General features: G+C 35.7%; 2 protein-coding genes across 2 annotated transcripts in view; one reads left to right on the forward strand and one right to left on the reverse strand.

Moving 5' to 3' along the window:
* Window positions 1-9,587: 9,587 nt before the first annotated feature.
* On the reverse strand, window positions 9,588-10,106 carry LOC125646190 (uncharacterized). Its single transcript, XM_048872375.2, has one exon. The coding sequence runs from the start codon at window positions 10,104-10,106 to the stop codon at window positions 9,588-9,590; it is 519 nt and encodes a 172-aa protein (XP_048728332.2).
* A 3,337-nt stretch (window positions 10,107-13,443) lies between these two features.
* Window positions 13,444-15,684, forward strand: part of LOC125646182 (uncharacterized) — a 56,270-nt gene continuing 54,029 nt past the window's right edge. The window contains exons 1-2 of the mRNA XM_048872363.2: window positions 13,444-13,535; window positions 13,658-13,742. The gene's annotated coding sequence lies outside the window, so the exon portion shown is untranslated. The remainder of the gene's footprint in view (window positions 13,536-13,657; window positions 13,743-15,684) is intronic.

Here is a 15,684-nt window from a genome sequence, read left to right on the forward strand (position 1 = left end):
TTTTAACCTGTTTATATATTTTTAACTTTTATGTCCGTCGGATGGGACGTTAAAGGGTGTCCTGTGTCAAGGATCACAACCACAAGGCACGCAAAAGATCGTTTCCCTGATGTTCGAAAAAGAGTAGGCTCACTGGGGGCCGTCAGGGAAACTCAACCACTCACAACCAAACATCTTTCAATTAGTTAGCTGCCGTAAATAGCTGAAATATTGCTAAAACGGTGTAAAACCTCAATCAATCAATTAACTGGTCATTTGGGCCTCTGGATCTGGACTGTTTACTAAACAAAAGAGAAATGCAATGGTCCACTAGACAAAAGAGAAATGCAATGGTCCACTAGACAAAAGAGAAATGCAATGGTCCACTAGACAAAAGAGAAACTTACTGGTCCAAATCAGACAGAACGAATTACCTTTTTTTCAGTTTTGAAGAGCTTTCAAGAGAGGGGGAATTCAAGAGCACATTGATATACTTGTATTGATTGAATATTATTTAACGTCCCTCTCAAGAATATTTCACTCATATGGAGACGTCACCACTGCCGGTTAAGGGCTGCAAAATTTAGTCCTACATGTATGTTCGGCGCTTATGGCCTTTGAGCAGGGAGGGATCTTTATCGTACCACACCTGCTGTGACACGGGACCTCGGTTTTTGCGGTCTCATCCGAAGGACCGCCCCATTTAGTCGCCTTCTACGACATACAAGGGGTACTGAGGACCCGATATACTTGTAGCTTTAGTCAATATTAGTTTAAGGTGAGTCCTTGGTCCTGGATTTTTGGGGTTTATGTAGCATTTTGTTTGTTTGAAATCAATAAACTAACATTCAGAGTAATGAAACAAGAGCAACGCCCGTAGATTTTGCTCAAGGAAAACATATTTTAGTGGCATTCATATTTTAGTGAAGTTAGCACTGTCCTCTGTGAGCTAATTCATTATTATGCTTGTAGAAATGGATATCAAGATATAAAGAGGGATAGCCTTAGAATGCGCTACTTCATAAATATGCTAATATACCACACACCTTTGCTTGAAACAGTTAGTGCTAAAGTATAAGTACAGGTACAGTATACTGAAATGCAATATTTAAAACACAAGTCTATAAACTTGTTATACCAGATTAGTAACCAAGCCAAATCATCTTGTGGTCAGAACAGTAAACTTCACGTGTTCCGTTCACAATTTCTTTGTCCAAGTTATAGAAGAATGGTGATCAAATATACCAATTTATAATATCCAGGAGCTTACGGTTCGGTTTGTATCCTGCCCACAAGGTTTTCCTAATAAGTGGTACTACGACCTTGGGATCTGGAGATAAGAATTTTAAAAAAAAAATCAGAAAATTGCCCCACAAAAAATAAATAAATATTTTTTCCCTAATCGATAGCACAATACAAGAAACCATATCTTGAAAAAGATGAAATATTTCTTATTAGTCATTAGACATTAAAGTACAAATATACTTATTAGTTATTAAATCTAAATCTCATAGCCCTAAGTTTAGATTTTTTGAATGGTGTGTATATGACAGTCAATAGGTCAGATACTACAACTGTACTTATTTTTATCAAAAGGATCATAAATAAGTAATCTGACTAGAACACTAAATGAAATAAAAAGATAAAGGACAGTAATCATGCTCAAATGTCTAATTACACTATACAAATGAGAACAGAGCAAGCATGGACCCCTGAAAACAGAGTTGAAAATGAACTAATAAACAAAAATCATAACTAAAAGTGAACATGTGTAACAGTAACAATGAACTGGTTAGTAATTTTTGAAACACTTCAATTTCTATGTGAACCTCAATTGACCCACTTAATGGTGTGGAATGAAGGTCACCAAGTTCTTTACTTCCAAAATCTAAAGATCGCTTAGATCCCTATGTTTTTGTGCTACATGTAGGTGCAATTTCTAGAAAATTCAGTATCAAATGATATTATAGTAATGAAATAATTTTTCAGAATAAATCTTTTTTTCCACTGATCTTTTTATTCGCCGACAAAACATGTTTAGTTTTTAACAATCTCCTCGGCAGCTCCCTAAAAATAAATCAGTTGATTTACCCTTGCATTTCGCAAATTCTATGGTCGTTATAACGATCTAGTTCGTCAATACAACCTCGCATTGGGTCAAATGCTGTCTGACGTGTTTCATACCGATTGTTAAGCCGTTCTTGGCACACTGATTTTGACTGCGGATAACTCCGTTTACCTGATCAGGATATGGGGCTCACGCGGGTGTGACCGGTCAACAGGGGATGCTTACTCCTCCTAGGCACCTGATCCCACCTCTGGTGTGTCCAGGGGTCCGTGTTTGCCCAACTATCTATTTTGTATTGCTTGTAGGAGTTGTGAGATTGATCACTGTTCGTTATCTTCACCTTGCATTCATTATTATACACTTCACCTGGATGAAGATTCATAACTATTTGTACATACCTTGTTTTGCCTTGGGTGTAATGGGGACATATGCACTGCATAAAGGCTGTTCAAAAGTAACAGGTTGAAGCAGCTGTAAATTTAATGTAATAACAAATGTTGAATTCACAATTCACAAATGATTATTGCGGAACAGACATATGAAGTACAAATACACCTCTTCCCCATGTTCTCTTTTTCTCAATAGATTCTTTTTTAGGTGGAATGACATATTTTAAATTCTATTTTATGAATACTAAAATAGGAATATGGATGAGGAATTAAAATAATAAAGTGGAAAGGGCTAGAGCCACGAAAGGTCAAAATCGGCCCATTCTTTGAATTTAATGAAATTGTCCAAATAGAATCTTATGACAATGTACTTCATGAAAAAATAAAATATAGCATGATATTGCTTACTTTGATGGAAAGGGTTACTTGGAAAGTTGTCTTTGTATAACGTTGTGTCGGCAGACGTTAACGTCATTAAAACATGTACGAGGGTTGTCTCAAAATTCCGTGGACAAGCGGCGTTTTTCAATAATCTAACGTCACTGAGAAATTAAACTTTTACAACATGAAGAGCAAACAGTTTTAAATAAAAAATATGTAAAAACAAAATTAATATTACATTTGTAATTGACATTGAATAGGAAAAATTCAGGTTTTTCATTATAGGGAACCATAAAGCGGCGCAGGGTAAAAAAAAGGGGGGGGGGGTTAATATAATCGAAAAGAAATTACAATCACTGGAGAAAAAAACCCACACTTTGTTCATTTTATTTCTGACAGTATATTTTTATAGAGGAATTTTGTTTAGATATTCATTTATATACCTGGAAAATGTTTATCAGTATGACGGAATATTTAAATGAATTATGATATATCGTGCGACAGTTAGATGCAAATATCCAGCGAAATGATGACGCTATTCGGGGAAAAAAGACGTCGGACCGTACGAGAGATCGAAGAAATTTTGGGAATCAGCAAATCGTCTGTTCACTGCAGTCTATCGGATAATTCATGAATGCATATAGTATGTGCACGTTGGGTACTTCGGGTTTTAAAAATGAAGAAAATCAAAGAAGGATTTTATGTTCGAAGGATTTCCTCGATCAGACGCGCGAACACCGCGAGAAAATGTTGACGTCGCAGGTTGCGTCTCCGAGTACAACTTTATCGTAAATAATTAATTTTCTCAAAAAGGTAAATAAAAGTGCAAATTTCAAAAATACCCGAAATCTTGCATTTGGTGGGACCACGACCATTTTTGGTTCCGGGCGCTTACACAAAAAGCAATGCGAGTGGCTCTTTGATGTAGATGGAATACACAACGAGACAGATGGGGGACTTGTGAGTACACTACTAGGTCTAGGACGTTTCGGTGTTGGGCAGTAGTTGTCGTCAGCTCCTTCTTCCGATTTAGAATTTGTAGATTTTCTGTCCGAAGCGTAGTATTTGTGTCTACATGCATTGCACAATGTGTCATGTTCATGTTTGACAGAGACAAAAAAGTGTTTTTGCAGAAAGCGAATTTCAGGTTTAGTTATTTTCCTTCTTTCTCGTGGCTTTGTTCTTTTGTTGCATAAAACACATGGAAAATACTTAGGTCCTGTTCCAGGCATTCTAAAATAAACGAATATTCAACTTTATCTATATTTTATGGTTTACGCGGTTTATAATATCGTTCAGCAGCTGTCTTTACATTACACGCATTTTATAATTAAGCTCAGCGTTTAACATTATATCGGATATACATACTGAAATGTACAGCTTAATTTAATGTACTGTGTACTAATCAGGGAAAGGAGTTGTCACACGTAAAAAGGGGGGGGGGGTGAAGAATTTTTACCGGTGGGGTGGGGATTGCAATCCCCAAACAAATCTACCACTGCTTTTGAATTCATTAATCAAAACTAATTAACCAATTTCATACACAGAAAACAATATCATATTTTTCGTAATATACAGATTATTTTGCGTGGTAATCAAAACTGATTTCTTGCTTCTTAAATAACTTTATACATTTCTGGTTACTCGTATATATTGGGGGGAAAATACAGTTGTCAGGGGATTCGAACTACGGACCCTTCGCTTGTATATCTAGTGCGTTAACCACTGCGCCATTGTGACTTACTTTTTCCGCACGTATAAGTTATATATAACTCTTTATTAAGCTACAATTTGAAATGGATAAGTATGAATGGCGAATAAATATTGTTATTAATAAAAACAAAACAAAAAAGACAACAGTATTTTATTATTATTATTTACTAGGTGTGTGTCAATACAAAATTAATGTGTAGAGTGATTAGGATATATTGGATTGTTAAAAAAAATTGTCAATCTAATGCGTGTATTTGTTCATCTAATTCTTTTACTTTTGTTTTATGTTGATTTTAGAGTAGGCCTATTTCATAGTTATAAAAATCAGCTTTCTTTTGGCAACACCATATATTTAGTAATAACGTTTAAAATATATATATTTGGATTTTTAAATTGTGAATGGCTTTAACTACAGCAATTTTGAAGTGTATGTAAAATCAATTCAAAAGAAATCATTGTTTAAATTATGTGAAAAAATAATTCATTTGATAGAGTAACATCCTCTGAAAATTGATACTATAAATAATGCTTAGGCCAAAATATATATATATGTTGGCTTCCACTTTCCCTACCTACCCTAAAAAATTCTGCCGACCCTAACACATTTTTTTTCCCATTCTCACAGATTTTGCAAATGTCATCACTACAACAAGAGTTTATTTATTGACTTAATTATCAAGTTATTTATTATGCACTAATACTAGACAGATTCCAAAACACAGAAACAGTATTTGTTTACAGGAAAGTGAAGAAATGTATTGATTCATCATATAAATTTTATTTGATTACTAAATAATCACTTTATTTTATGCATAGTAGAATTCTAAATCATTAGAAAATTATTCAACCTATAAAATAAAAAATTAAAAAACCACTGCATACCTACCGACCCTTAAAAATTTTGAGATGAAAGTGGAAACCAACATATAGGCCCTATATATATATATATATATTTTTTTTTTTTTTTTTTTTTTTTTGGCCTTAAGACTACATCTAATAATGTTTATATTACCTTTGAAAAATAAAATAATGAGTGAACTTAAAAAGATAAATTATTAGAAAAAAAATTGCACTCCAAAAAAAAAAAATAAAAAAAATTGCGCAGTCGCTAAGAGAATTGAACCCGGACCGCCCGCTTGGCAGTCGAGAACGCTACCTCACAACCAAGTTGACTCTGTTACCGCCGCAGAGAAAATAAGATAGAATATATTAGGAAAAGAAGTTTTCCCGTTCTTACACTAGCTCTACATCTTTTATCATCAACGCAATGTTCGGTGCCGTGCCGACATCGCGTCGGTGCACATAATATCGTCTGTTTGTAAACATTAATTTAATACAAGACTAGGCCTATTGCAAGTACTTTTAGTTTCCTTTCCATCGTCACCGACTGTGGTTTGTACATTGTTTACATCAGATTTATTATTTGCATCATGTCACTTAATATAGGCCTATACACACAAGCTGCTTACTGTAGACTCCTTGTTACGTAAGAATCATTTAGCCAGACTAGGCAAATGCTACCTTCCATGCAGAAAACGGATAATTTTTGGGGACACATGTGAAACACAATTTAAATGACTAATTAGGTGTTATTAAGCTAAATATAATACATTACCTGCCTATCCATGGCGTTTGCTGCATGGTATTTTCTCTGCTAAAAATTCTTCTTTTTTCGCGTTCAGATTTTTTTTTCGGTAACTGTCGGCTGTAACAACGTTACTTTTAGGATCGATTGTGACGTTATTCTAAACATGTCACGAAGGTCCCTTTTCGCTTGACGCAACTCATATATAATATGTCTGTAATATTCAACAAGATTTTTTTGTATCATAAACATTACGTTGTAGGTAAGTATTTTGATATTATCTACGAACATACAACATTAATTTCATATTTATATTTATCTGCACGGCTTAGTTATAGATCTAAATAGGCTCGTCTTGTAACAAGAACTTCAATCGTCTGCGAAATCCTATAGGCCTATCTTTAGGTTCACTAACTCGTTTTAAATGTTATATTTGGGGGATGGTTATTAAACATGGGAAAAATACGATACTGTACTTTACTCAAGATATCAAAGTATAATTCGATGATCATAAAACTAGCCCATGTACTGAGCACGGCATGTTGACGCCCAGTCCCAGCCATTTGTTTACATGTCAGATGTATACATCGGCGATCTGTCAAAACAGTGGCGGATCTGGTATTTTTTTTAAAGAGAGTGAGTGTTTAAAGGCTTTAGAATTTTATTTCACACCCTTTCCGCAGCATTTCTTCTAAAGGTTGGTAAAAAAAAAAAGTTAAAATGGGGGCTAGTGATTCTTGACCAACACTCCAAATTGCTATTCCTAAAACCTAAGACGAAATCTAGGTACCGCAGTATACCGTATAGGCCTATCTAGAGCAAAAAGGGACTGAAATGTTGATCATATGTTTCTATATATAAAGCCAAGTCGTTAAATAATAAATTTAGGTAACAAACTGCAATCACTTACCTATTAACTCTGGAATTCTGGAGGAATTGTTGTTTTAAAAATTCGTGCCGCTGAATCCGGTCCGTTTACGGTTTTGATTTTATAAATTATAACAACAACTATTTAATTAATTTCGATATGAGCAAGATTACAACCACGAAAAGTTTTATACAGAAAAATATTGTGTATTCAGACAACTCATTGTCCAAATATCGTCATGGTTTACGTTATTGCTCGTAGTAAAATAAGCTCAATACAAATGCTATGTTGATCGAATTATCTCCCTATGATTGTAGAGCGCTTTCATGTTTACATTTATGTGACAGTTAAACATCAATGTATCGGCGAAATAAAAAGAACACAAGAAGATAATTGGTGTCTTTTAATTATTTTATTAGCATATTCAACATTTGAGATAAATTGGACCTAAAAGCAAAGACATACACTGTCCAAATATCAATGTTGAACTGATTATTGTCATCACATAATTCGACGATGATCATCCGAAATCTATATTTCATTCCTCGATCATAGATGTACATAAAACTTTTCAAAATAATTGGGATATAATTATGCTTTGAGATCCTATGTGAAAATCTATCATTTTATAATGTTTTATAAGGACACGTCTATTTTTTAAATGAGAAACTATCATCATTCGATAAATTATGTTTGTGAAAGACCTAAAACAAGAAATTTACGTATGGCCACTGTCATCGAACAAATTGAATCCAACATTCATTTGTGCAGTTTTCATTTCTTTACCCATGTCAGAATTTTTAATTTGTTCGTTGAATGTGGCCAAACTGAAATTTTGAATCAAAGTTCCAAAATTTGTCATTTTTAGAGAAAAATGTGCAAACGTCACGTGTTATGGCATCTACGGCACAGTTATGACGTCACAGAATTAACATTTTGATATGAATATATTTACTACGATGTATATTGACAATATTTAGTGCAATATTTGTTTGTTAAGTTTCAGATAATTTTTCATAAAAATACAGGCCGATTTTGACCTTTCGTGGCTCTAGCTCTTTGTTGTCTTACTTTTTTCAGAAGAGAGGTGGGGTGTATCTCTAGAATGAAAGTGACTGTCATCTTTGTTTACATGAATGTTACTCTTTCACATGTTTTAATCTTCTTTTCAAACAAGAATATGAACAATGTAAAAGGGTACCTGTAAAGTGCGAAACGAAATCGAAACGAAACGAAATCTACCGAAACGAAACGAAACCTACCGAAACTAAACAGATTGTATAATCGAACTCTTTTAATTATAATAATTAAAAATGGTGTCTCAGGCCCCTGTTAAAGTTTACACATATAAATAAAATTCACCTCCCCTTTGATGTAGGCTTTCGGCTTGACTGATACAAAGTTTTAAAAGTTGGAAAGGGGGGGGGGGGGTAAGCACAAAGCACATAAATACCATGTGCAATTAGCTTTGGATCCATAAATTTCAGAACGGGAGGTTACAGTCCCACAGGTCAGAGGTCTGGGGAAACACACTAAACGAGGGATGGGGTCGTCGGCGTTGGATCCGCTTTTGGGCATAAATACATGTTTCAGTATTTTTGTTTTAAAGACAAATATATGTATACATGTGGATATTGTGTATTTGTATGTAGTATATCAAACGGTGAATTCTGAATATGTCCTCCCGTTCTCTTTGTGATTTCTGCTGAAAATTCCCTTGTTCATAAGCCTTTTGAGTTTACAAAATGCCGACCTCCTCCTATTATTATTGCATTTAAAAAAATCCGTTTTCCGTCCCGTTTTCAATTCTCCGTCTTAGCAACACCACAAATGCCAATCTCTCACCAGAGGGTGTATTACGCTACGCTACAACGATAACTCTGGGTAGAGATTGCCCAAATGTATAGAGTTTTTTCCATTATTGAAAGTACTCGCACCTCAGCAGTTAGAGATAAAATAAGAGGTTAAGAGATCTTCCTGCTTTCAATTTTCTCAGACACCAGCTTCTTCAAACAATGTATCTATGCCCAAAGGCGGATCCAACGTCGGCGACCCCACCCCTCGTATAGTGTGTTTCCCCGGATCTCTGAGATTGTAACCCTCGGTTCTGAAATTTATGGATCCGAAACTAATTGTACATGTCATTTAATCAACTACGGATATGTACTTTGTGCTTACTCCCCCCTTCCAACTTTTAAAACTTTGTAGCAGTCAAGCCGAAAGCCTACATGTACATCAAAGGGGAGGCGAATTTTATTTATATGTTGTAACTTTCACAGAGGCCTAAGATACCATTTTTAATTATTATAATTAAAAGAGTTCGGTTATACAATCTGTTTCGTTTCGTTTTTGGTAGGTTTCGTTTCGATGGGTTTCATTTCGGTAGATTTCGTTTCGTTTCGATAGATTTCGTTTCGTTTCGCACTTTACAGGTACCCCAATGTAAAAACATGTTGGACTGTAGGTGTATGTAAAATCCTGACTGTATATTTGAACAAGTGTGTGAGGAAAAACATCAATGTACAATCATTATTTCTATCAGCTCATATTTTTATATTTTGAATCATACTCATTTACTAGTTACAACACATACTAAGGTTAACATTACCACATTACCTCTGTTCTCTTTGATTCTGTTGGAATAAATGTATTTGTCAAGTCCTGAAAGGGTGCCATTTTCACCAGCTTAACGTAAGATACGTCAAATGGCTGCTTTTTCGCCGAAGGCATAGAACGACTCCTAAGCATGCGTTCTGTGATCGTCTTTCTACGAGGCGAGAGCAGTTGTAGCATGTTTGTTTTCACCGTGTTCAATCCTATCCCATGAAACTCCTGCTTAATTAAATCATGTTTGGATTCAGTCTTCAATACAGACTCTACTGTGCGGTAACATATTTTACACACACCTGCATTTATTATGTTTGTGACATCAACGTCAGTCAGTCCTGTTATTTTTCTTATGTTTTCTAACCTTTCGTTGTTAAGTTTTAACTTCATCTCGTAAAACTTGTGTACTTTTTCTTCGCCACCAATCGTTTTCTCAGTTTGAACAAATGAAAATCTACAGAGGATGCATATATCCGATAAAACACAAGTCTTCCTTGGTGTTGTTGATGTCGCCATCTTTAATCGTTTCTCTTTCGGAACATATCGGTCATTTAGCGTATGCGAACAAAAAGAGTATAACTTCCGAAATACGATACAGACAAATGGAAGTTACGATTTGATTGGTCAAAACAAAGTTCACCAGGAGTTGACCCCATACGGGGTTTCTTCAGATCCTCGTGTAGCGACAAGAGAAAAAAAAAGAGGAGCGGATCGAGGATCTGATTTTAATCAGATTGCTCCCCAATTAGTCGCCTTCTACGACAAGCAAGGGGTACTGAGCACCTATTCTAACTCGGATCCCCATGGGATCTTCGGTGACCTAAAATCCGTCCAAAACTGCATGTAAATTAAAAGACGAGCCTTGTTCCCCTTAAAGTAAAATTGATTTTTATCGCTGCATGCACTAACTGGCACTTCTATTCTTGAAATGGTTGTACTCAATGCTCGATTGTAGGCCTTTATCATAAATAGAAAGTATTTTACCTTTATATATATTGGGGGTCTTCAACGGTCGCTCTTATTATCAGAGGAAGTTAAGATATGTACATTATTGAAACGTTTAACTCGGAAATATACGATGTGCATGTAAGACTTATCAAGATTAAAAGTAATTATAATTTTAAGCGAATATGAATTTCATTTTGAATAAATTATACCTTTTAATAAAATATGCATTTGAATATTTTTGTAGAATGTTTAGATAAAAATTGATTTTCAAAATAACACAAGTTGTATAGAAGCTAATAACACCATGAATGCCTAATTACACACTCAATAACCTATTCTGAGAGGGAAAAGACCCACCTTCCCCCAACTGTATTGATTTCTGGATATAAGAATGAATTCCAAGTTCACATAATTTGAATTGATATCCAATTTCCTACATTGATTTGTGGAAAACGTTTAATAAATCAGCATTAAAATATTTGATGTACAAGTGAGGGCATTTCCCAATATTATGATATTATTAGTCGCATGGGGTAATTAATTTTTAATGGAACATGGACGTCAAAGCGCCATTTAGTACAACATGTAGTACGTTCTCGCCTTTCTGTGGAGCCATCTGTCGAATCCTAGAACTTATATTTGTAAGCGAATTGACTTGATAATAAGTATGTGTATTCTTTGTGCGAATGCCATACACAGATATTATACACATATCTACTGGCTATGAGGACAATAGCAACTTTATTGTCCCCCAAGACAGCAATTATTTCCGGAAGCGCAGCCGGGGGAAATAGTTGCTGTCGAGTGGGACAATAAACTTGCCATTGTCCTCAAAGCCAGTAAATAGGTGTTGTATTATACAAAAGTAGACTTACTTGTGTCAGACAGTTTACCCGTTTCCATTGTCGTTTGGTAAACTAATCGGACTTTGACCTCACAGCTTTAATAGTAAACACTAGAGATATTCCGAAAAGAAAACGCGGGAAAATATAGCATCCGGTAAATATTTTCGAAACTATTTCTCTAGGGGAGATAGTTCAGAAAGTATTTCACGGCTAGCGTTATCCAGACGGAAAAAAGCAAATTTATTCACCTAATGTTTATATAGCGAAAACATTCTGAGGTACAATAAATATTATTGTAAATTTATATAGCGCTTCAACTAAACAACACATTCACTCTAAGGTACGGAAGTCGATATGTGCCAAAGTATAGAATTAATATTCATTTAACTGACGGCCGCCACTTAATTTATGTGACGGCCGCCACTTATTATCTAGCGGCCTTCAGATAAATTAAGTGGCGGTCGCCACTCAATTTATGTGGTGACCACCACTTACTTTAACTGGCGGCCGCCACTTAATTACTGGCGGCCGCCAGTTATTCAAATCCTCTCTCTCTTAAAATGAAGGGTGCAATCCCTGTAATCCCCATCTCCAATACTTAATAATATGTTGACAGATTCGCACACAAGCAAATATTTATGTGTAATAAATATACCAACGTATCAGGCACGTAGAACCAATGGGCTGACCCTCCATTTTTTGACTACGTTCATTTTCTGTTATTGTCATATGCAAACTAAGTTATTTTCACATGTGAAATAAGATTAATTGGCGGATTGGCCCCCACCCCACTCTTTCGGTGGTTGTAATGAATGGGAAAAATGTATTAATGAATGAACTGATGAATAGAAGGACGAACGGAACCCCTCCCTCTAATTTAAGAGTATGGAGTTTGGGCAACATTTTTAGATTCCTTTTCTGCTTATCAGCAAGACAATTTCTCCTTCGACGGTCCCTACATTCTGAAAAACGATGCTTCGTGTTTGCGTACTATTCTAAATCCTTCCAAAATAATCCCTCAGCAATATGAGTTAAATTGTTTTGCAGTAATGGTAGCCGCCATGTATAAATTTAGTGGCGGTCGCCAGATAAAATAATTGGCGGTCGCCATATAATAAGTGGCGGTCACTAGTTAAATTAAGTGGCGGTCGCCAGTTGAATGAATACTAATTCTATACCCTGACATCTATCGGCTTCCGTACTAAAGCGATTAACATGTAAAACAAAGTACAATAAATACATAAAAAGACCTTTGATAATATCTATCTGAAGCAAATAAGAATAGGCAATGCTATAAGGTTTTATATATAGTATATCCCATGGTTTGTGGTTTGATATGATTTATATTCAACGGGATGTGTGTTTACTATCCCCGCGCCACAGCCATGGAGTACTCTTTCTATCACATGTTAACTCCCTCCCAACTGGCCCGGATGTTCATTTACGTTACTGTATTGTTGGTAATTTTGCCTCCTGACACATTGTAAACAAACTACGTAAAATTGACGTTTGTTTGTGACGTCACAAACGGCGTAGGAAAACGTGTAGTAATCAAAATGTATGTCATGGTTGATATCCATATGATAAAGAAGTAAATATGTGAAAAAATAAATATTATATACTGTTTCTCTGTCCGTCCGCCTGTCTATAACTTCGAAATTTTGAGAGATACTACCGTGCATGTGTAAGAGGGGCCTCCGTGGCCGAGTGGTTAGAGCATCGCGCTCAAAAGCACACGGTCTCTCACCTCTGTCGGCGCGGGTTCGAATCCCGCTCGCGCCAGTAAGTGAGAAAGTCGCCCAGTTTTCTTTCGGAAAGTCGATGGCCTCTTCCTATGTACATTGTATTTGGGTTCTCTCTTCCTCCAATAAAAACTGGACGCCACCAGATAACTGAAAAATTGTTGAGTGTGGCGAAAAACATCGATCAATCTAAGACTGCTATCTAAAGCATGCGTAAATTCGTTATGTGAGGATCATTTTAATATGGCCATGCCTCTGTCAGACCGTTTGTCACAATTGTAACTGATGAACATGACAGTCAACATGTACATTCCATATGTGAAGGTCATTTCAAGTTTACTATGGTTTTTGATCGCAGGAGATTACACGACTTCCTTTCTTCTAGTGGAAACATTCTATTTTTCATTGAGGTTAGTATCTCTTCATTATATCTATATCATTTGAAATCATATTATGTTGTTGATTTTGTTTTGAAAAGTGTATTATATTTTATGCCACTTCTCCATTAAAAATCATTTCGTGTAATTACCAGGCCTAGCAAGATCTTCGATGCTCAGAGAACTGGTATTCCGGGTCTTAGTTCTATGTGTAGTGCTGGGACAATGCATCTCTCGGAAGTATGTACATATTACGTCATTGTTTCGTCACACCTCCCCGGTAGAAAACCCACAACAATCAACATGAGGCTAGTTACATGTATGTTCGGCGTACCCGAGTGTTACCAATGTACCTGATCAAATCTCGAGCCCGATATTTTACCCCAAGTCACACTTGGTGAATTTATGTATATTATGCAGACTATAAATTGTCGAAACGGTGGTTCTGGGTGGGGTTCTAATAGGGGTTCGAAGCTTAACATGGAAGTATTGTAAAGAACAGTACGTCAATATACATGTATAACTATACCCCCTCCCGAACGAAGTTCCGGGGGGTAGATCTATATAGGAATCACTCTGTCTGTCTGTGCAGATTCCTGTCCGGGCCATAACTTCTTTGTTCTTTGACTTAGCCATATCATATTTGGCACACAGGTGGATCACCATGAGACGGTGTGTCGAGTACCTTCATAACCTCTATATGACCTTGACCCCAAGGTCAAAATTAAAGGTTTTTAAAAATGGATTCGTGTCCGGGTCATATATTCTTTGTTCTTTGACATAGGCACACCATATTTGACACATGAGTGTTTCACCATGAGACAAAGTGTCATGTACCTTCATATGACCTTGACCTCAAGGTCAAAATTAAAGGTTTTTACAATGGATTCGTGTCAGGGCCATGCCTTCTTTGTTCTTTGACATAGGCATACCATATTTGACACATGAGTGTATCACCATGAGACGATGTGTCGGGTACCTTCATGGCCTCTATATGACCTTAAACTTTGACCTCAAGGTCAAAATTGATTATATGGTTTTGACATAGTCATACCATAAGACATGGGTGTATCACCATGAGACTATGTGTAATGTACATTCATGACCTCTTTATGACCTTGACCTTTGATCTCAAGGTCAAAAATATATTTTTATGCCATGGATTTGTGTTTGGACTATATCTTCAATGTTCTTCTACAAAGGCATACCTTATTTTGACACTCAGGAAAGAGGTAATTTATATCTATTAACAACACCCTTTGGGAGATTGGGGTAGGCGGAGAATATTCTTAGTGAGCATTGCTCACAATACCTCTTGTTTAAATACATTTTCATACAGTACAGGTACAGACCAGTCAAGTTTAACTTCCAAATCTCATAGGGGTTCGAAGCTTAACATGGAAGTATTGTAAAGAACAGTACGTCAATATATAATTTAAATACATTTCCATACAGTACAGGTGCAGACCAGTCAAGTTTAAATATGATTCAATTTAATTTGGCAATTGTGTCAAAGGAGCGAATGGAACAGACAGGAGTTAAAGTAAATATTAGCCAAATGGTTCAAGCACAGTATTCCGATAGTCCGACATGTTGACCATCACCAACAATTTTAATTTATAGTTGAAATTTATTCATGTCAGGCATTATTTTATGGAAATTACCAGAAACCACCAAAATCGGCACGGTCTAATTATAAATCAGACAATCAATTTCTGACCAAAATCATTCAAGTGTGATCTAAATCAGAGAAACCCTGTATTTATGAAAATTAAAATTGCTAACTGATGAAGTACAGGCAAAATATGTAGTAAATGACCCTTACCATTGCAGAAAAATTCAACCAATTTTTTACACGGACGGACAAACATCATCAAGCTTTAAACCGGATTGCTTTGAAATCTTTTTAAAAAATAATTTTTGCCTTTCAATGTTATGTTTAAGTCTCTCCATGTCTTACTCCTTGACATGATAAAATTCTTACATCATTTTGAGATCTAACTGACTAGGTCTTTGTGTATGAATATGAATTTAGTAGTCTATGAAATTATTATCAAGATAATGAGGCAAATGATATTTTGGTCGATGATGAAAGACTGCTACACATGTCGTAAGTTTTAACCTGTATAAGCAATCAAAACAAAATGAATTTTATAATGAGCTGTCGCGTACAGAGAGTAAA

This window comes from Ostrea edulis, chromosome 6 (assembly GCF_947568905.1).
Source record: "Ostrea edulis chromosome 6, xbOstEdul1.1, whole genome shotgun sequence".
In the NCBI taxonomy this organism is placed as follows: Eukaryota; Metazoa; Mollusca; class Bivalvia; order Ostreida; family Ostreidae; genus Ostrea; species Ostrea edulis.

Bases quoted from the DNA above. Each gene is read 5' to 3' on its own strand.
- LOC125646190 (XM_048872375.2), bottom strand. From the start codon at position 10,106: ATGGCGACATCAACAACACCAAGGAAGACTTGTGTTTTATCGGATATA.